Source organism: Podarcis filfolensis (genome assembly GCF_964270895.1).
Source record: "Podarcis filfolensis genome assembly, chromosome: 8".
NCBI lineage: Eukaryota > Metazoa > Chordata > Lepidosauria > Squamata > Lacertidae > Podarcis > Podarcis filfolensis.
This window is the reverse complement of record NC_139611.1, coordinates 80,351,163-80,370,959: the sequence shown is the minus strand read 5'-3', so window position 1 is coordinate 80,370,959 and position 19,797 is coordinate 80,351,163. Positions and strand designations below refer to the sequence as shown.

General features: G+C 45.2%; 2 protein-coding genes across 5 annotated transcripts; both read right to left on the bottom strand.

The window, feature by feature from the left end:
* Window positions 1-429: 429 nt before the first annotated feature.
* Window positions 430-5,607, bottom strand: LOC310769999 (cell adhesion molecule CEACAM21-like). 2 transcript variants are annotated; one of them, XR_014551917.1, is made up of 5 exons: window positions 5,361-5,607; window positions 3,881-4,252; window positions 1,641-1,770; window positions 917-1,035; window positions 430-690 (listed from the first exon to the last, which is right to left on the bottom strand). XR_014551917.1 is itself a non-coding variant. In XM_083629841.1 (4 exons), the coding sequence occupies exons 1-4, from the start codon at window positions 5,431-5,433 to the stop codon at window positions 999-1,001; spliced, it is 612 nt and encodes a 203-aa protein (XP_083485967.1). In that variant the 5' UTR covers window positions 5,434-5,607; the 3' UTR covers window positions 430-998. The 2 variants fall into 2 exon arrangements, 1 of the variants encoding a protein (XP_083485967.1); XM_083629841.1 differs by having other exon boundaries at window positions 430-1,035.
* Window positions 5,608-8,463: 2,856 nt separating this feature from the next.
* Window positions 8,464-14,088, bottom strand: LOC310769060 (cell adhesion molecule CEACAM18-like). Of its 3 annotated transcripts, none has more exons than XM_083628141.1 (4): window positions 13,903-14,088; window positions 12,931-13,299; window positions 10,916-11,038; window positions 8,464-8,717 (listed from the first exon to the last, which is right to left on the bottom strand). In XM_083628141.1, exons 1-4 carry the CDS (start codon window positions 13,943-13,945, stop codon window positions 8,698-8,700), a joined length of 555 nt encoding a protein of 184 aa, XP_083484267.1. In that variant the 5' UTR covers window positions 13,946-14,088; the 3' UTR covers window positions 8,464-8,697. The 3 variants fall into 3 exon arrangements, with proteins under 3 accessions (XP_083484267.1, XP_083484266.1, XP_083484268.1); XM_083628140.1 differs by having other exon boundaries at window positions 10,947-11,038; XM_083628142.1 differs by having other exon boundaries at window positions 8,464-8,712; window positions 10,901-11,038; window positions 13,903-14,087.
* Window positions 14,089-19,797: the final 5,709 nt, after the last annotated feature.

Sequence of the window (19,797 nt, the reverse complement as noted above, 5' to 3'; positions counted from 1 at the left end):
ATGATTAGAGACATTAACTGGTCTGAGGTCACCCAATGAGCTTCATGACTGAGTGGGAATTTGAACCCTGGCCTCCCAAGCTCCTAGTCCAATGTTCTAACCACTGCACCACATTGCCAGGAGGTTGGCAAAAGAGCACCAAGCCTGTACTTGCTTAGGAAATAAATAACTATCTGACTTTTAGGAGACATCTGAAGGCGGCCCTGTTTAGGGAAGTTTTTAATGTCTGATCTTTTATTGTATTTTTTATATTTTGTTGGGAGCCGCCCAGAGTGGCTGGGGAAACCCAGCCAGATGGGCGGGGTATAAATATTATCATAGCCATCCAAGGAGCCAGCTGAAGGCATCTTGCCCAAGGATCTCCCTCCCCCAAAATCCCTGCAGCCAACACTGCCCATTGCAGCACTTAATGGAACAAGGGAGAATAGGTGCCACTAAAAGGGCACTGGAGGCTTTTATTTCACAGGTGTATATATGATGTTATTTTCTGCCTCTGGGGTTCCAGTTGGCTGTAAGGGTTGGTGCTCAAGACACCGCCAGATGACTGTCCTCGATTATTTCATTCACGGTTTCCAGATAGATGGAGCTCCTCCTCTTGCTGTGGGGAAGGCAGTGACTCATACAGTCTTTGGGGTTGGCTGTTGCTGCTCCAAACGCCACCGCTGTACTGGAGAACGATGATCTCTTCTGCTTCCCCCCCCCCTCTAAAAGAGAGCTTGTCGAGAATCAGAGAAGGGAAACCAGAAGGATCCGTATCCTACTCCCTTTGGAACTACAAGGTTAATCTCCAACCCACTAGATGCCACAAGGCCAAGTCTAGCCCCAACCCCCTCCTGCTGTACACACAGTTCCCTTAACTGAAGTCGCCATGCTCTCGTTGACATCTGGAGGCGGAAATGGACCCTCAGAAGGAAACCGTGACTACCAACCTCTGTGATTTAAGGCAGGGGTGCAGAATCTTTGGCCCTCCAGATGTTTCTGGACTCCTGGCTTTTGCTTCAGATCAGAATTGAATTGGCTCGTTCAGGATCAATTCTACCCAAGGAAAGAGGGAAAGGAACAACGATTTCTGGGGTGAGAAGCTGGTTCTATTTCATATTATTTGAAACATCCCTATGCCGCCTTTGAGAGTAAAGGCGGCTTGCCACGAAACACAGAAATACAATTTATTAATTATTATTTTTAAAAATTTCTATACCGCTTTATATTTTAAAGAAAAACCCCAAAGCGGTTTACAGCATATTAAGTCAGTAAAACAATACAGTGCAAGTACAATGCCATGGATGCGAAAAATTACGGGAAAAATGAAATATTAGGAAAGGGCCACCAATAAGACAGGAGCAAACCCTACACAGCAGGGTCCGGCCTAAGATGGTTGGACAGCACATTGTATACACCTCCTTCACTTTTTGGTCAAAGAATATAAACAACACCCATAGTCATTGGGAACAATAGAGTTAAATATAGTCTCCAGTTGTTCTGGGTTGGGCAAAGGCTCCATTTTTAGCCTGTCTTGCTGGTTGCTTTCATTCTCCTGTGTGGTTGTGTATTGGCCTGCTCATCCGTAAAGCAGCCTCTCGTTCCAGACCTGCCTTATATTATACTTAACCAAAATGAAATCAAAAACAAGCAAGCGTTACCTTGCATAGTTGCTCAACGTGTAGTAGGAAGCGACGCCTACCAAGAACAGGGACAGCGAAATACATCCGACGACAAGCCCAGCCGTGACTTTGGCAGGTGGAATATGCATCTTCTTTTTTCCTCCCAGATCTCCACATGCAGGCAGCAAGAAAAAAATGTGCATATAATAGGAATAATAGTACAGCGGTGTGGCGTTTGCCCTCCTAGGTGTGTGACATCATACTGGGTCATAAGGAAAGGGTTAACTAAGTGTAAAATAATAACCAATAGGAACCCAAGGGGAGGACTTAGAGTTAGAGTTGTTAAGAAGTCAGTCTGGAGTTAGAGAAGGGAGAGGGAGGATAAGTCTGTGGGTTGGGCTAGTTTGATGTGAGGGAGTGAGAGAATCTGTTAAGAGGAGTCAGTTAAACAGTTGAGATAATCAGTCAGAAGGTATTAGAAAGGTATAGGCCGGTAAAGAAACTAAGGTTATGAAACTGACAAGAAAAATTGTCTGAAACCATAAACTTGTTAATGCTTATAAAATAAACTTGTTTATTTGGTTTAATGTTAACAACTGTCTGGACTCAGTGTGTAGCCGAGAGAAACGGGTTGGTGGCAGCGGGGAAGCGAGCACAGTGGTGGCACAGGGATCAATAGACCGTCAAACGTCCAGGGACCCTGTGTGATCGCCACAAGCGGTACCTCGGAAGTCGAACGGAATCCATTCCGGAAGCCCATTTGATTTCCAAAACGTTCGGAAACCAAGGAGCGGCTTTCAATTGGCTGCAGGAGCTCCTGCAGCCAATTGGAAGCCACAGAAACTGTGTGGGACATTCGGGTTCCAAAGAACGTTGGCAAACCGGAACATTCGCTTCCAGGTTTGAAGCATTTGGGAGCCAAAAAATTTGACTCACAAGGTGTTAGGGATCCGAAGTATGAGTGTAATAGCAGCAGCAGCAGCAGTAATTTATTACTTATACTCTGTCCATCTGGCTGGGCCTCCTCAGCCACTCTGGGCAGCTCCCAACAGAATATTAAAAACACGATAAAACATCAGACATTAAAAACTTCCCTAAACAGGGCTGCCTTCAGGTGTTTTCTAAAAATCAGATAGTTGTTTATTTTCCTTAGCTCGTCCTCAGGTACGCTGAGCATCCCTGTCCTCTGCGTCAGTTACAGGTAAGGGTGAGGGAGAAAATTGATTCAGTTCACAAGGAAAGGTGAACCCACATCTTTCACATTTTCCAAAATAATACAAGTACAGGGGTACCTCAGGTTACAGATGCATCAGATTACAGACGCTTCAGGTTACAGACCCAGAAATAGTACCTCAGGTTAAGAACTTTACCTCAAGATGAGAACAGAAATCGCATGGCGGCAGCAGGAGGCCCCATTAGCTAAAGTGGTACCTCAGGTTAAGAACAGTTTCAGGTTAAGAATGGACCTCCAGAATGAATTAAATTCTTAACCTAAGGTACCACTGTATGAGGGCCGGACCATCCATGAAGCAAGGTGAGAAGACTGCCTCAGGCGGCAGGATCCATAGGGGCCGCAGTCCTGATGTAGATCTTTACTCCCCCCTTGTTCCTTCATGTTCACCCCTTCTTCCCTGGCAGGGAAAAGGGACGCCATTTTGTGGTTCACCCCAGGTGCCAAAATGCCTTGGACTGCCCCTGGCAAGAACTGAAACACAGCTCTGCAAATGCGCTGCTCTGAATTTTGCACGGCAGTTCACTAGCCAAGGGTTTTGTACAGAAATACCTATACAGTGGTAGCTTGGTTTGCTACAGCTTTGGGTTACAACCATTTTGGATTACAACCACATCAAACCCAGAAGTGCGTGTCCCTTTTTTTGGATTATAACCAATTTTGGAGGGGAGGCCCCACTGGCGAAAGCGCGCCTTGGGTTACAACCTGTTTTGGTTTACAACTGGACCTCTGGAACGGATTATGATTGTTAACCAAGGTACCACTGTACTAGGTCAAAGTGTGCATAAAAGTACATACGTTGGTGAAAATATTTTGCGGAAGCGCACTATATTTAGGGAAATTGCCTTGCAAAAAAAGTCACTATTGCATACATACATACATATATATATATATATATATATTCACATATATGGAGAGTTTCCATTCAAATGCTGATGAATTGTCATGATGACCTTTTTTAAAAAAATAAATAAATTGCAAACCGGTGTAAAAATGTGAAGAACTGTACCTAAGACTGGAAAAATGAGAAACCGAGAAATATACTCACCTTTGACCGCCAGGTATATCCTCCCCACTTCGGATGAGTCCGGCAGAACTTTTTTCTTTTGTAGCATGTAGTAGCCGCTGTCCAGGAGGGTTAAATTAGTGATGTGTAGGGAGCAATGTGGATTGATGTCCACCCGCCCAGTGTAGGCCCAGCTGATATTGAATATGGAGACTGGCTGAGGTTGGTAGGTCACAATATTACTTGCCTCTGATATTTTCCCTCGGAACCAGCCGCAGAATGAGACCCTCTCCATGCTACTGACTGGGACCAGTGTTACATCATTTCCCAGTGATGGGCGCCACGGATCCAAGACGATGGGAATTCTAATTTTCTCAGCTTGCACCAGTGCAAAGCACGAATTCAGAATGTGGGCTAGAAGAGCAGGGGTTGGGCAGAAGGGGAAATAAGCAAAAGTTAAGTTCAAAGAAGAGGTCGGCAGCAAACCAGAGACATCAGCGCTTGCGATGTATTTATCGAATTCATTTATCGAATTCCTGCCCTGTGCAATTTCGAAACAAAAGCAAGCAGATCGCAACATTCTGGAAATTCGGAATCAGCTACGGTTTGAAATGTTCTGAAACCAATAACAGCTAAAAACATGCTTCCGTTATAGACCAAGAATCAAGAGGGTTTTTCAGTGTTATGTCTTGGAGAAAAAGGGAGAAAATTTGGGAGGCATGACTTATATCGAGGCTGCAGCAGAGCTCATTGCAAGTGCCTTAAGAACAGACTCCCTGCCCAAGCCAGAGTTTTAGACCCCAGCCCTGAATCCTGTTACTAACTGGGGAAGGGGTTTTCTGAAAACCCAGTGCTGCATCTGCACTTAAAGCAGCAACATAGCACTGCAAAGAATTCTGGGGACTGTAGTTTGTTGCTAGGAGACTTCTTTAACAGTATATTATTATTATTATTATTATTATTATTATTATTATTATTATTATCATCATCATACCGCCCATCTGATCGGGTTACCCCAACCACTATGGGCGGCTTCCAATAAATTAAAACACAGTGTTATTATGATGATGATTTATTACATTTCTTAGTAGCTTTATCTTGCCCAGTGCAGCCCAAAGTAACATACAACCAAAGTAACATACGAACCCACATAAAGACATTAAAACCAGGGGGGGGGGGAAGAAATATATTTAAAACATCCCATCTCCTTCTCAGGTCCATAAATTACTGTATAGCATATATTCAACACACAAAAAACAGCGACAATTTGTTGTTGACAAAGGACAGCTGGACATTTAAAGGGTCCCATTACCTTCAGTTGTTTAGGGCCTCATCAAACCTAAATCCGGCTCTGTTTGTGAGGCACATGAAGGAGGACCTCAAAGGATGGTCAGTTCATATGGGGAGAGGCAGTTCTTGAGGTACTGAGGTCCTGAGCCTTTACATTTGAATTGGGCCTGGAAACTAATTGGCAGCCTGTGCAGTCGGGTCAGGATTGGTGCAATATGCCACAGTCTCTCACCTGCTAGAAGCAGCATTGGCCAAGGTCTTCCACGGCCAGAGGGGGCCCCAGCTACTGGGTGGGCTCTCTGCATGGTGTTGGTGACACTCTTGTAGATGAGAGGGCTTGGGGCATCCTGGGAGGATGATTTTGTGCCCAGCCATACACATGGGTTCCTCCCCTGTCCGTAACCACAGATGCCCAGGAACACCCAGCCTAGGCCACCTGTTCCCCACCCCTGCAAGATCTCCCCAGATTTAGCCTAGGATACCTCACTGCAGCCTCCCTCACCTGTTAGCTCCCAGGTAACCATAGGAGGTCATAAAGCTAGAGTGTGAGCCTTGGTGAGTTGGGTGGGGAAGACCCCATTTGGGGGGCCCATCTGAGAAAGGCGCATCAGTCCAGGGTTTAAACCACAGCAAGCTGGCAGGGTTTATAATGAGCACAAATAATGAATAGACTTTTTAAAAGTCATATTTCTTGGTTTCCAAAGATGTGTAGCAGGCTATAACTATGTGGCTAAATACACCGATCCTGGCCTGACTGCACTGGCTACCAATTAGTTTCTGGGCCCAATTCAAAGTGCTGGTTTTGACCTATAAAGCCTTAAACAACCCAGGAATATAATACCTCAAGGACCGTCTCTTTCCATATGAACCTACCCAGACCCTGAGATCATCTCCCAAGACCCTCCTTTGTGTGCCTCCTCCTAGAGAGGTCCAAAGGGTGGCAACACGAGAACAGGGCCTTCTCTGCAGTGGCTCCCCGTCTGTGGAATGCTCTCCCCAGGGAAGTTCGCCTGGCACCTTCATTATATATACCTTTAGGCTCCAGGCAAGAATGTTCCTTTTTAAACAGGCCTTTGGTTGATCTTACTGACATCCAACACCCTTTTAGAATGTGGCTTGGGGGGTGTTATTGGGTTACTGCTTTTGGTATGATATTATATGTTGTGGTCTTCTTTGTGAACTGCCCTGAGACCTCTAGGTATAGGGCAGTGTATAGATTGAATAAATCACCACCACCACCACCATCATCAAACCCCTGTCGCCCTCACGTCAATCTCAGCAACAACCAGGTACATACCATACTTTTCCGTGTATAAGATGAGGTTTTATCCTGATAATATTATGTATTAAATTGGGGCTCGTCTTATACACGGATAGTGCAGAGTAGGGATGGGGGATTGGTCTTTGTCACGAGCTGATTGGTGGTTGTAGCAAGGGCTGATGTCGATTGGTTGTTGTTGTGGCAACTGGGCAGACGATTGGTGTCCTCTATGCCATGTGCTAATGGCAGCATCGTTGGGGTGGGTGAGCGATTTGTTGCAACCCCCCCCCTCAAGAAAGCTCAACAACTGTAGGAATAACAGAGACGACAGGAGGCTGGATGCAGGTGAGCTGTGCAGGAGCGAGCTGGCAAGCATGTTCCAAGCAAGCGGCCGGCTAGCTCTGCCGAGGCTCCTTTTATTAGCAGAAGTCAACAACTGGAAACAGTAGTGAAACCACCCTGAACTTAACATATTTCATCTAAGCACATTTCCAGCGTTAGCAAATACATGTGTCAGCAGGTGTTTCCCGAAGATGTTCCCCCCGATACTTGATTGCATCTGCGTCCCCGGTCATGCTCCAGCCAAGTGAAATGTCTAAGCAAACGAATTGTGAAAGGACGAAAGGTCAGGGGGGAAACCCTGTTTTCTAGCCAAGAAGGCAAAAGGTCAGGGAGAGCAGGCGCAACGCACCTTGACACACTGTTGCATGTCTGGTGCGAGGTTTGCCTTCACAAAGCGGAGCGTTACCTCCACAAACAACTCTGGGCAATCTCTCCCCATTTTCTTAATTTTGAGTCCCCCAAAATCTTATACATGGGGGCATGTTATACATGGAAAAATATGGTATTCATGTCTGTAGAATATTCATTCCTCTTCCCTTCGACAGGATTATCCCATGTTTTTCTGCCAGGGTGGTGCAGGGAGCATCCCAGCCTCACAAAGTGGCTCAGAGCTGGTGTTGATCCGGCGGTGAGGGCTTGGCTGGCACACAGCCCTCTGTACGCGCAGCCGGGGTACCATGAAACCATGCTCCTCCACTGCAACTGCTCTGTCTGCATGCCTGTTTTATAGTTAATTTTTCACCTTTCCATTTCGTCTGTTGCTCTAATTGTTATCTCTGTTTTATATACATTATAAGATGAAATAATAATAAAGAATTTCCCCCCAAAGGGGGGTGGGGTGGGGTGCTCTGTCTTTGACCAATTGCCAGAGGGTTGTTTGCAACACAAGGATTGAGCGAGACATCTTACACCAAACATTGTATTGTAGTTATTTGTTGGGTCCAACGTGATGCATGGTTACTTCCGTCTGTTAATGTAAGCACCCAGTTTGGTGCAGCCTTGCCAACAATTTTTAAATAAGAATGAAGAGAGAGGTTTTACACCTCAATTTCATTTTGCAAACTGACACTCTTCTTATGCTGTAGGATACAAAACTGGGGCCACATCCACACCGCAAATCTAAAGCACTACAGTGCCACTTTAAACAACCACGGCTTCCCCCAAAGAATTATGGGAGATGTAGTTTGTTAAAGGTGCCGAGGGACCCTCATTCCCCTCAAAGAGATGCAATTTGTAGTTTGGTTTAACAGTTAGCCCTTCTTTCCAAGGAACTCTGGAGTTTTGTAGCTCTGCGTGGGGGATGGAAATAGAGGTTTCCTAACAACCTGGATCCTTGGGTGTCGTCTTCCCTTCCAGCTAAGTACCAATAGTCAGATAGAACTGGGGAGGGACAAATTATCATGATAGGCACATGAAAAAGCCAACTCATCAATTCCATTCTTGGATCATGAGGAGTTTCTGGCGTCATTACCCCTCCTGTCCAGAAGGGGGAGCAGAGGTACTGGAAGGACCAGTGAGAACAGTGGAGGTTGAGCATTTAGAAGCCCAGAATTCATAACCTAGTTTACTTCCTCCTTCAATGTTTCTCATCATTGATGTCCTACAGAACTATTTGTGGTGACTTACAATAATTTTATATATTATAATATAACACAATGCACGGCTCTGGAATATGGTGAGTCCCATCTCCACAATCTCTGGCACAAAGTACGAATATAGCCAAAACTAAGCATTGGAGGGTTTTCTTGTTTTGTTTTTAATTTCATCAGTGGACATGATGGTGTGCTTTTCCCCTGCCCTGTTGGGTTTGGGCTAGGTACAAAGGCAGATGCTTATCAAGGGGCTCTTGATTCTTCCATCATCATTTTCAAATAAATGGAGTTTCTCTTCTTGGGGAGATGGGCAACATAAAATCCGTGGAACTCATGGAAGCTCTTCTTGTCTTGGCTCCAAAGAGTTTTCTGCACTATTGGCTATTTTTCTTACCTGGAAGAGAACCAGTAATAGGCTGAAAACCAGAACCACCACCGCCATTATTATTTCACCCTGACCACCCCACGCTCTCACCCTAAGGTTCCAGAGCAGGTTACAATTAAAATACAACATTAAAAACAATGTACAATAAGAGAAATAAGGTGAGTTGTAAATGTGCATCTCAGGCATCAAAAGGCAGGTTCATCTTCTGCTTTCACCGAAAACTTAAGGTGACAGACACATCTCAATGGGGAGGAAGTTCCACGACTTAGGAGCTGCCATAGAGACTGCCCTTTCTTGGGCCAACCTTCCCAAGTTTCTGAGGGTGGTGGAGCAACCAGGAGGGCTCCCTCTGACAATTTTAACACCCAAGGGAATCTGTAGGGAAGGTGGAGGACTAAGCATTGGGGGCCTGTGTCGTTTAAGGCTTCAAACACTAAGGTGAGCACTTTGAGCTGGGCCCAGAAATGAACTGGCAGCCAATGTCAACATCCAGTCTTGGATTTCTCTGAGGGAGAACTTCTGGATATACATGCTGGACCCCTGGACTTCACACGGCCTCCTCCCGGAGGATAGTCTCAGCATCATTTAAAGGTAAAGGGACCCCTGACCATTAGGTCCAGTTGTGGCCGACTCTGGGGTTGCGGCGCTCATCTCGCTTTATTGGCCGAGGGAGCCGGCATACAGCTTCCGGGTCATGTGGCCAGCATGACTAAGCCGCTTCAGGTGAACCAGAGCAGTGCACAGAAATGCCGTTTACCTTCCCCCTGGAGCGGTACCTATTTATCTATTTGCACTTTGACGTGCTTTCGAACTGCTAGGTTGGCAGGAGCAGGGACCGAGCAACGGGAGCTCACCCCATTGCGGGATTCGAACCGGTGACCTTCTGATCGGCAAATCCTAGGCTCTGTGGTTTAACCCACAGCGCTTCAGCAAATGAAGGTCTTCTGAGCACCCCATCCCATACCCTCCAACATTTCTCCTATGAAAATAAGAACGCCCTATTCCATAACAACGCAGCAACAAAAGCAGCAACAATTTTACTATTTATACGCCACCCATCTGATTAGATTGCCCCAGCCAACATATTTAAAAATATAATAAAACAGTAAACTTTTTTAAAAACTTTTTTTTTCCAGGCAGGCCTGCCTTCAGATGTCTTCTAAAGGTTGTATGGTTACTTATCACCTTGGCTCAGGGGTCTCATAACTCCTACCCTCCAACATTTCTCCAATGAAAATAGGACCATCATGAGGTAAAACGGGACATTCCGGGATCAAATCAGAAACCAGAATGGCTTCTGTAAATCCAGGACTGTCCCTGGAAAATAGGGACACTTGGAGGGTCTGCCATTCTCATAGCTTTATAGCCAGTGCTTTTTTCCTTAAAAAAATGTTTAGGGGTATTCTCATTTTGGCTCAAGAACATCACCATTTTATAGTTCGAATCGGGAAAGATAAATACAGTAAATGGCCAAAAGGCCGCCATCGGGGGTAGAAACCGAACTGACGATTCACCGTGCTAGAGAAGAAACTAATTTTTATTTGAATTTTTAGTTTCTTCTCCCATTAGTTTCACAAAATGTTTAGGGATTTGCATACCCCTGTGTACCCCCCAGGGGGAAAAAAGGCACTGTTTATAGCTATCACCTTGGAAACAGCAACTTTTTAAAAGTCAGAGCAACCAACGAAGGTTATGTTGGTCACTGTAATAAATACATGGTTTGAGTGATTAACAGCATCCTCCCACTCAGGGCCGGCTCAAGAGATTTCGGCACCTGAGGCATGCCACGAAATGGTGCGCGCACCCTGCCAGGGAAGAAGGGGACAGCGAAAATCTACAGTGGAAATGGGGGGTGGAGTTGGAATAAAGATTGACATGGGGAACTAGGGCGGGAGAAGACCGGAGGCACCTCCTATTGGCCAAAAGCCTGTTGTAGAGGCAGCCGGGGGGGGGGGGCTGTTGCTGAGGCGTCAGCAGATCCAGCCTCCAAGGAGCATCCCAGACCATGAATTCCTTTGAGGCTGCATCTGCTGCCCCTTCGGATCTTGCCACCTGAGGCAGTTGCCTCGCCTTGCATCCCGTGTGAGCCGGCCCGGATCCTACCTGCATCCAAGACAAATTTGCCGGAAGTACTGTCTGATATTCTTTCTCTCTCTCTGTTTCTCCCTCTCCCTTTCTGTTAAATTATCTACATTACCGTACAAAACCTTGTGTGACTGTGTAGGAAATCAGGCCTACAAGAAAGACAGCCCCGACTATGCAAGCCACAAAAATCCCGGCGATGGCTCCTCCAGAGACGCTTGTCGCTTTTTTCGTGTCGGATCGCTTTTCTGGAGAGACAGAGAAAGACCAGGTGAGAAGTAAGAAGGAGAACCGTAATTCCTTGTCTCTTGTTTATCTCAGGTACCAAGGGCATTTCCCTCCCATCCTCTCCATCGGTCCTGGAGACCAAACAGGGCCACTGAGGCAGCGCAATATGGTTTCCGAAAAGATCGTTCCCCTCCCGTTTCTCCCATGCTTGCTGTGGCAACCCCCCCCTCTTTTCTCACTACGTGGTACAGTCTCAAGGCTAAAAGTGTGAGCAGAGAAAGTTCCATGTCTAGGTTGGGGGGGGTGAGCAGTTTGCATCCCTCCAAGCTTCTCTTCCTGGTCCTCAGGCCACGCCTCCTCTCTTGGCTGTAACCCTCGCCAACGCACTTCTCCATCCTTGCCCTTTGAACCCTTGCTTCCCTGGATGAGGATGGAGACATGCTATTTGCCCTGGGCTAGATGAACAAGGATCGCCAGTTCCCTCTGGTCCTACACAGATTCAGCTGCTTAAATTATATCTTGCTCCTGCTTACAGTTCTCCGTATTCTTTTTTTAGCTGAACCCAAGCACACCATCCTCTCCAAGAAACAAAAGAGGCTGCTTTCTGTTGAAATAGCTCAGTTGGCTAGATTGTGGTACTGAGAAGACAAAGGTCGCGGGTTCGATCCCCATACAGGCCACCTGCATTACAGGGGGTTGGAGAAAATGAACCTCGGGGTCCCTTCTGACTCTGTCATTCTATGAGTCAGTCCAACTAGCTCAGCACTGACTCAACAAGATAGCTCAGTTGGTAAACTATGAGGTGCTTAATCTTAGGGTTGTGGATTTGAGCTCCATGTTGGGCAAAAAGATTCCTAGACTAGGTGACCCTCAGGATCTCTCCCACCTCTACAATTATATGAGTCTATGAATTCTTCAGGGTTCCAGCCAGGTCTTCCCCAGCCCCACCTGGAGAAGCCAGGATTGAACCTGGGACCTTCTGCATGCCAAGTGGTAGCTCTACCCATTGAGCTACCACCTGTCCCCTAATACATAGTAAACCTAATACATGCAGAAAATAATAATAATAATAATAATAATAATAATAATAATAATAATGGTAATAATAATTTATACCCCACCCATCTAGCTAGGTTTCCCGAGCTACTCTGGGCAGCTCCCAACAGAATACTACATCAACACAATCAAACATCAAACATTAAAACCTTCCCTAAACCGGGCTACCTTCAGATGTCTTCTAAAAGTCAGATAGTTGTTCATTTCCTTGACATTTGATGGAAGGGCGTTCCACAGGGTGGGCGCCACCACCGAGAAGGCCCTCTGCCTGGCTCCCTGTAACCTCACTTCTCACAGTGAGGGAACCGCCAGAAGGCCCTCGGGGCTGGACCTCAGTGTCCGGGCTGAATGATGAGGGTGGAGACGCTTCTTCAGGTATACTGGGCCGAGGCCATTTAGGGCTTTAAAGGTCAGCACCAACACTTTGAATTGTGCTCGGAAACGTACTGGGAGCCAATGTAGGTCTTTCAAGACCGGTGTTATATGGTCTTGGTGGCCACTCCCGGTCACAAGTCTAGCTGTCGCATTCTGGATTAGTTGAAGTTTCCGGGTCACTTTCAAAGGTAGCCCCACACAGAGTGCATTGCAGTAGTCCAAGTGAGAGATAACCAGAGCATGCACCACTCTGGCGAGATAGTCTGTGGGCAGGTATGGTCTCAGCCTGCGTACCAGATAGATACACTGAGTTGCAGCCCAACTGCAAAATATACGAAACCAAAATACCTATTCAGATTCAATACACAATAAACATCATTGACACACCAGATGATATCATCATGCGGTGCGTGTCTGTAGAGAGATATCAAGAGGGGAAGAAAGATTGTGTAGGTTAAGAAGGGGCATGTGAAACATTTACCTATGACCACTAAGAATATCTGCCCCACTTCTGATTCCTTAGTAGTGTTTCTTTGCATTATATAGTACGTGATATCTGAGACTGATACGTTCTTGATCTGCAAGGAGCAATCCGTGTTCACAGACTCCCGCCCAGTATACGAGGGTTTGTATTGAACATCTTTCACTGGAGGCGGTTGATAAACCAAGATCTGATTCTTCTCAGCCGTATCCCACCGGAACCAGCTGCAGGTGTCCACCTTCTCCTTGCTCTCTTCCGGAATCAGCAAGACCTCCCCTCCTACCTGGGGGAACCAGGGCTGGATGGTGATGAGGAGGGTAAAGTTCTGGTCTGCTTCCAGAAACACAAAGGAAGAAAACAAAATATGGGCTGAGGGAGGTTGAGGGGGAGAGAAGAGGAAAGAGATTCGGGTCAAGGAATGAGCCAATAACACACAGTAACCCTTTTCATCCCAATCAGAGACATTTGGAACTGTGCAATGTGTAGGTCGCAGGTGGCGCTGTGGATTAAACCACAGAGCCTAGGACTTGCCGATCAGAAGGTCAGCGGTTCGAATCCCCGCAACGGGGTGAGCTCCCGTTGCTCGGTCCCTGCTCCTGCCAACCTAGCCGTTCGAAAGCACGTCAAAGTGCAAGTAGATAAATAGGTACCACTCTGGCGGGAAGGTAAACGGTGTTTCCGTGCGCTGCTCTGGTTTGCCAGAAGTGGCTTAGTCATGCTGGCCACATGACCCGGAAGCTGTATGCTGGCTCCCTCGGCCAATAAAGTGAGATGAGCACCGCAACCCCAGAGTCAGCCACGACTGGACCTAATGGTCAGGGGTCCCTTTACCTTTACCTTAATGTGGAGGTCAAGATAGCCTTCTGTTTCCCAAACCACAGTTTTAGAGCACAGCTGATCTGGGTCTCTCTCCTCCCCACACCATCACTATGCTAACCCCCACTGCTCCACAGGGAGCCCCCAATCTTTCACCTGCTAGAAGGAGCACTGGAGGTGTGAAGGTCTTTGGCATCATGGGAGATTCCCTTTATGCCCGGCCGGATGCCTGGGTTCCTTTTGTCTTCTTTGCTCCCTGTGCAGGAGGCATCAGCTGAACCCACTTGCTCACAACCCACCCTAGGCTTTCCCCTACTGGAGCTCAGGAGGCCTCACAGTCAGCAGCTCCCTTCCCCATTGCGATCTCCTAGGCAACCAGAGGAGGTCACAAAGCAGCCTGAACTGTGTTGAACCGGAAGTGGGGAGCCCTTTATAGGGTCCCACTCAGATAGCTGGACTACAAATTTATATATCAATCTAAGGCTGTGATTGTTAGGCAGTTGAATGTGCATGCGTACTCTGTCTGTTTCCCACCCACTCCTCACAGCCCCGGGCACTGGCAACCCACGGTACGCCACTGGGTGGGGGAGGGACTGCATGGACTTGTCCCTTCAGGTCTATTCCAGGCACTTTCAAATTTCACATTCTACAAATTAGGTGATTGTATTTTCACATTTGTAGTCCAAGCTTTCTCCAAGGAGTTCAAGGCATGTGGTTCCTTCCTTGGAGGTTTCTAAGCAGAGGTTGGGTGGCTGTCTGTCATGGATACTTTAGCTGAGATTCTTGCACTCTAGTGGGTTGGACTAGATGGCCCTTGGAGTCCCTTACATAACCATAAAAACCCATCAATTTCATTATTTGATCATGGTGAGTTCCTGGTATCACTACCCCTCCTGACCAGAAGGGGGAGCACAGGCACTAGAAGGATCAGTGTAAACAACTGGTTTTATTGTTTACATTTTTCATTTTCAGGTTTTCTCATTTTACAAAACATATCAGAAAATTGTTTTATACATCTAAATATACTATGGTCTACCCTCCTCTCCTTCTGTGGTTACATAAGTTGTATCTTCTTTTTTCTGCATTTGCAACATTAAAACCTAAATATAATGAATCACTTGTACTCGAAATTTTAATATCACCATCTGCACGTGTTTATATCAATCCTGCTAATGTTTTAAGTCATTTATAATCATTCTTTAGATATTCAACAAACAATCCCCACTTTTGCTTAAAGATTCAAGCTTCTTAGCTCTTAATCTTCCAGTAAGTTTTGCCGTTTCTGCATACTCCAGTAACTTTAGCTGCCAGTTCTCTTTATTTGGGGCATATTTGTCTTTCCACCTTTGGGCACACGCCATTTGGGCTGCTGAGGTCATATACATAAATCCCCCCCCCCCCGTTCTTTAGGTATCTCAGATCCAATTATCCCTGAAAAAAAGGCTTCTGGTTTCATGACAAACGTCACCTTAATCATTTTTAAAAATCCATTATATATCATTTCCCAGAAGGATTTGTGAGGATACTGAGTTAACAGCTCAAGGGAAATGACATCCTGTCACTGGGGGTGTGTTCACATATGGGTTTCATACTTTGTCATGTGAACGCTTTTACTTTCTGTTTTGGCTGCGACAGGAGAAGCATCATGTCTTCACTCTCTCCTGGCTGAAATGTTTGTTTTGCTGCTGAGATTCCTTTCACACAGACACATTGCTGCTCAAGATACTCTCCTGTAGCTGGTAGAAGCAGACGGGCACAGTGAAAGTGGACTGGACGCCACAACAGTGCCACTGTTCGCAGCCTTGTTGGATGCTCAACGGAACAGGCTTTCTCGCCGTCTCTGTATCCAGTTACTGTTGGACTTGCGTTCGACCAAGCGACTCCTCCGGTTGAGTCCTCCGATGTGGTTAACAACCTGAGCCTTTGATAAGGCTCCAGGCATGCTCCCTCAATACGCAGAGTATCCAACAGCAGGGAAGGACGAGAAATATGAGCTACATTGCAAAGAGGTTTATTTTCTAACTACGCAGACAGAAAAGAAAAATACATCCTCTCTCTGTGAGAGCAGAGAGACGACTGGAACAAAGGAACAGGAAACCAGTAATATCAACCTCTGTCTCCCGTGAGACTTCCAACAGTCTGGAATCCCTGGAATGTAAACAGAGTCCTATGACTCCAAGCACTGCACCAGTGGCACAAACAGAAACCTAACAGTTACCTTCAGCACTGCTAAGCAGGACACGAGCACTTATGGGATGTTCCATCTGCCCATCATGCGACTCTGGGAGCTTAGCCAAGGGCAGTCAAAATTTTCAAGGGGCTGAAGCAATTCCCCCGAGGAAAGGCTGAAGCATTTGGTGTTTTTTAGTCTAGAGAAAAGTTTAAGTGCCAACAGGAAGAAGGGTCATTTTATCACATGTGGTGGCCCTGTGGAAATTGGGGGGGGGGGAATGATACACAGTGGTGACTCGGTTTTTGAATGTCTCCATTGACAAACATTTTAGTTCTCAAATGCCGTAAACCCGGAAGTAAATGCTTCGGTTTTCGAACACGCCTCAGAAATCGAACATGCCACGTGGCTTCCCCTGAGTGCAAAATCCTGAGGCCTAGCTATCAGCTATTGAGTTTTTGGTTTTCAAATGTTTTGGAACTTGGATGGCCTTCCAGGATGGATTACATTCGAAAACCGAGGTACCACTGTATAATGAATTGAAAAAAGATGTTTAAATTTATAATCCCTTTTTACTAGGAATTATGGGGACAGCCGTTCCAAGAAAGCAGACTAGTTTATTTATGTACATGACAACAGCAGTTAGAACTTTATATGTACCTTTTTTTTTACAAAGAAGTTTTAAAGATGTGTTGTTGTTTTTAGAAAACACTTCAGATATGGGCTGCCATATGCCTGGCTTTTCCCAGACTTTTTTTTTTTAGCAATTTCTGAAAATTCTGCCTGAACACAATTTTTGACAGATGAATCCCAGTTATGTCCTGAATTTTCCGGATGTATGGCAGCCCTGGTGGAAAGAGAACGGATTACCAATGGAGGAGAAATGGGTTATGAAACTGCTGGACTATGCTGAAATGGCAAAATTAACTGCCAAATTAAGAGGACATAATGACGAGGTGCTTAGGGAGGAATGGAGACCACTGGTGGATGATCTATCAAGTTATCTCCCATATATTAAGTCACAGGCAGGATTTGAAATATAAGCAGCAGATTACTGAAAGATTTAACCGGTAGTGGTGTTTAAATAATAAAAATATGTGTGTTATAAAACAGCTAATAAAAATGAGTAAAAAACAATCAAACATCAGGAAAGGGTGGGAAGTCAAGAAGAAACTTGGGTGTTAAAAAACAATTCTATATGATGATAAATGCTTTGAAATGTTTTTGGAGGCTTCGTAAAAAATGATATGGGGGAAAAGAGAAAAGGTAAAGTAAGAAATGATGTGTTAGAAGTTTATAAAATTATATATTTTTAAAAATAATATTTATTACTTTTAAAAGTTACAAAAAAGTAGAAGAAAGAGAGAAAAAGACAAAAAACAGAAAAAACAAAAAAGAAAAGCAAAAACTAAACAATACAATATATAAACAATACAAACCCAACCTAAACCCATTAGACACATAAATAAAGCAAAACAAAAACAATTTAAAAGCATCCCTCCTTTTCCATACTCTATCCTTCATTCCCTTGTTTCCTCGACTTCCTCACACCTCCCTTTTTGTATCCCACTTCTAGTACTTGTTTCAGCAAATCCTTTCCACCTTTCTCTATTTTCTATCATATTATAAATAACATATTCTTTAACCTTATTTCCCATTAAGGGTAAATTACTTATATGCACTTAACTTCTTATAGCATTTCTGCTAAATCCATAAAATATCATTCCACCATTTTCTAACAGTCATTACTTTAACAATATTTCTAAATAAACACTTTAAATTTTCCAGTAATCTTCCACTATCTCCTCTCCCTGGCTTCGGATTCTGCCAGTCCTTTCCGTCAGTTCCATATAGTCCATCAACCTGGAGATCTTATGTCCGAGGCTCTTAAATCTTTTCCAAGTCCCTTCTGCAGGTCTTCTTCATATTCTTTGATGCTCAGGAGCAAATCTCGGGAAAACTCCAACCTAGCAATACTTTTGTTCCTTATGGACAGTTCAGCCAGATTTCCATAGTTAAAAGTAAAGTCCATAAAGAATTTCAGGACGTATTTCAGGATTCCTCCAATTCTAGAGGCCCCCAAAACTTCAGGCTCCTCCAAACCCAAGTCCATGTCCCAAAAATCAGTCAATCCCTGGATAGAGGGATCTTTCCAACTTTCCTTCTTCAATCCAAGCCGGGATCCAAACCTCAAAATTTGACTTTTGCTAGGTTCAATCATGAAAGACCTCAATTTATAATCCTCAATTTGCTTCTGAGAAATTAAGGATCCCGCTTGTACTACTTTTGGTTTCACAACATCAGCTTTCTCCTTTTCCTCCACCATTTGTCCTACCAAGGTATGTTCCTGTGCCAAATCCTGAATTGTTTCTGTATTGGTACTCACTTTTTGACTCAAATTAGTCACTTTCTGTTCCAAGTTGTCAATTTTAAAGATCGTGTCATCTGTCTTTTTATGGAGCTGTTCCAGCGAATAGTTTATCTTGTATAATACAGTCACAATAGCTTCTCCTATCAACATTTTGAATGGTCCAAGGTCAGTCTCTGGTTCTCAGAATCCTTATCTTGCAGCTGGAGATCTCCCTGTTACACTCCTGTAAGTTTCACATGCTCCCTCTAGAGGGAAACAGTCTCCACTTGTATCAATTCTTTCAAGCATGACTCGAGCAAATAACAATAGTTTCAATTTTCGGTTACTTTTTCCTCCTTTTTTGAACGCAGAAGAGGAGAATGGAAACAGTGTCTTTCTTATTTTAGTTAGCTGTCAAATCCGTTCTGTCAATGAACATTCCCCGAACGTCATCTGGCAGCCCTTTTCCAGGTTCAGAGCAGTGGCAATTTGATTTTCACTCTCTCCTGCAGGCACACTAGATCCAAAACTTCCCCCCTCTTCTCCTGCTTCCAAGGGGGGTTATGTATTTTTGTCCGATGGAAATCTAATCCTTTGTCAAAAGTTTTCAAAGACTTTAGCTTGTAGCGTCTTTGCTTCAATCTATTTACAAAAGTGGAAGGCGGACTTCCTGTTTAGAACCTTCCCGCTTCGGTGCCAAATTAAAGTATTTCAAGATCCAGATTCCCGTTCTACTCACGGGTAGTCGTTTAAAATCCAATTGTCCACAGGAAAAAGTCAGCGCTCTCCGGCAGCAGCAATGCGGCTTCACTCCGTGAAAGAAGCGGTCGATTCAAAGCGCCGCTCACCCCACGTCGCTCCGGATCCCCAAAACAGGGTTTCCCCGCCAGCACGGGAGGCGCAAAGGGTGCCAGCCGAATCCCAAGTTCACAGGCTTCTCCCGCCTGTGATTTCTATGGGTCTCCGCCTTCACCGTGGCGGTCAGACCCTGCTTTTCACGGAGCAAGTTCCTCCCGATCGGAGGAGCTCCGCCATTGCCGGAGGCGCCAACCCGGAAGTCTAGAAGTTTATAAAATTATAAAAGTGGATGTAGGAAAGTTTTTCCTGCCTCTCTCATAAAGTTAGAGCTTGTGAACTTTTACTGGAGCAGAATGCTGGAAGATTCAGGACAGAAAAAAGAAAGTACAGTGGTACCTCGGGTTAAGAACTTAATTTGTTCTGGGGGTCCGTTCTTAACCTGAAACTGTTCTTAACTTGAGGTACCACTTTAGCTAATGGGGCCTCCCGCTGCCACCGCGTGATTTCTGTTCTCATCCTGAAGCAAAGTTCTTAACCCGAGATACTATTTCTGGGTTAGCGGAGTCTGTAACCTGAAGTGTCTGTAACCTGAGGTACCACTGCACCTCTATAAGCAGTGCATTGTTAAACTATGGAACTCTCTCCCACAGAAGGCAATGACCACCAAGTTGATGGTCTTCTTATTTTGCAGCATGGAACCACTTCTGGAATTTCATTCCATTCACATTTGAGG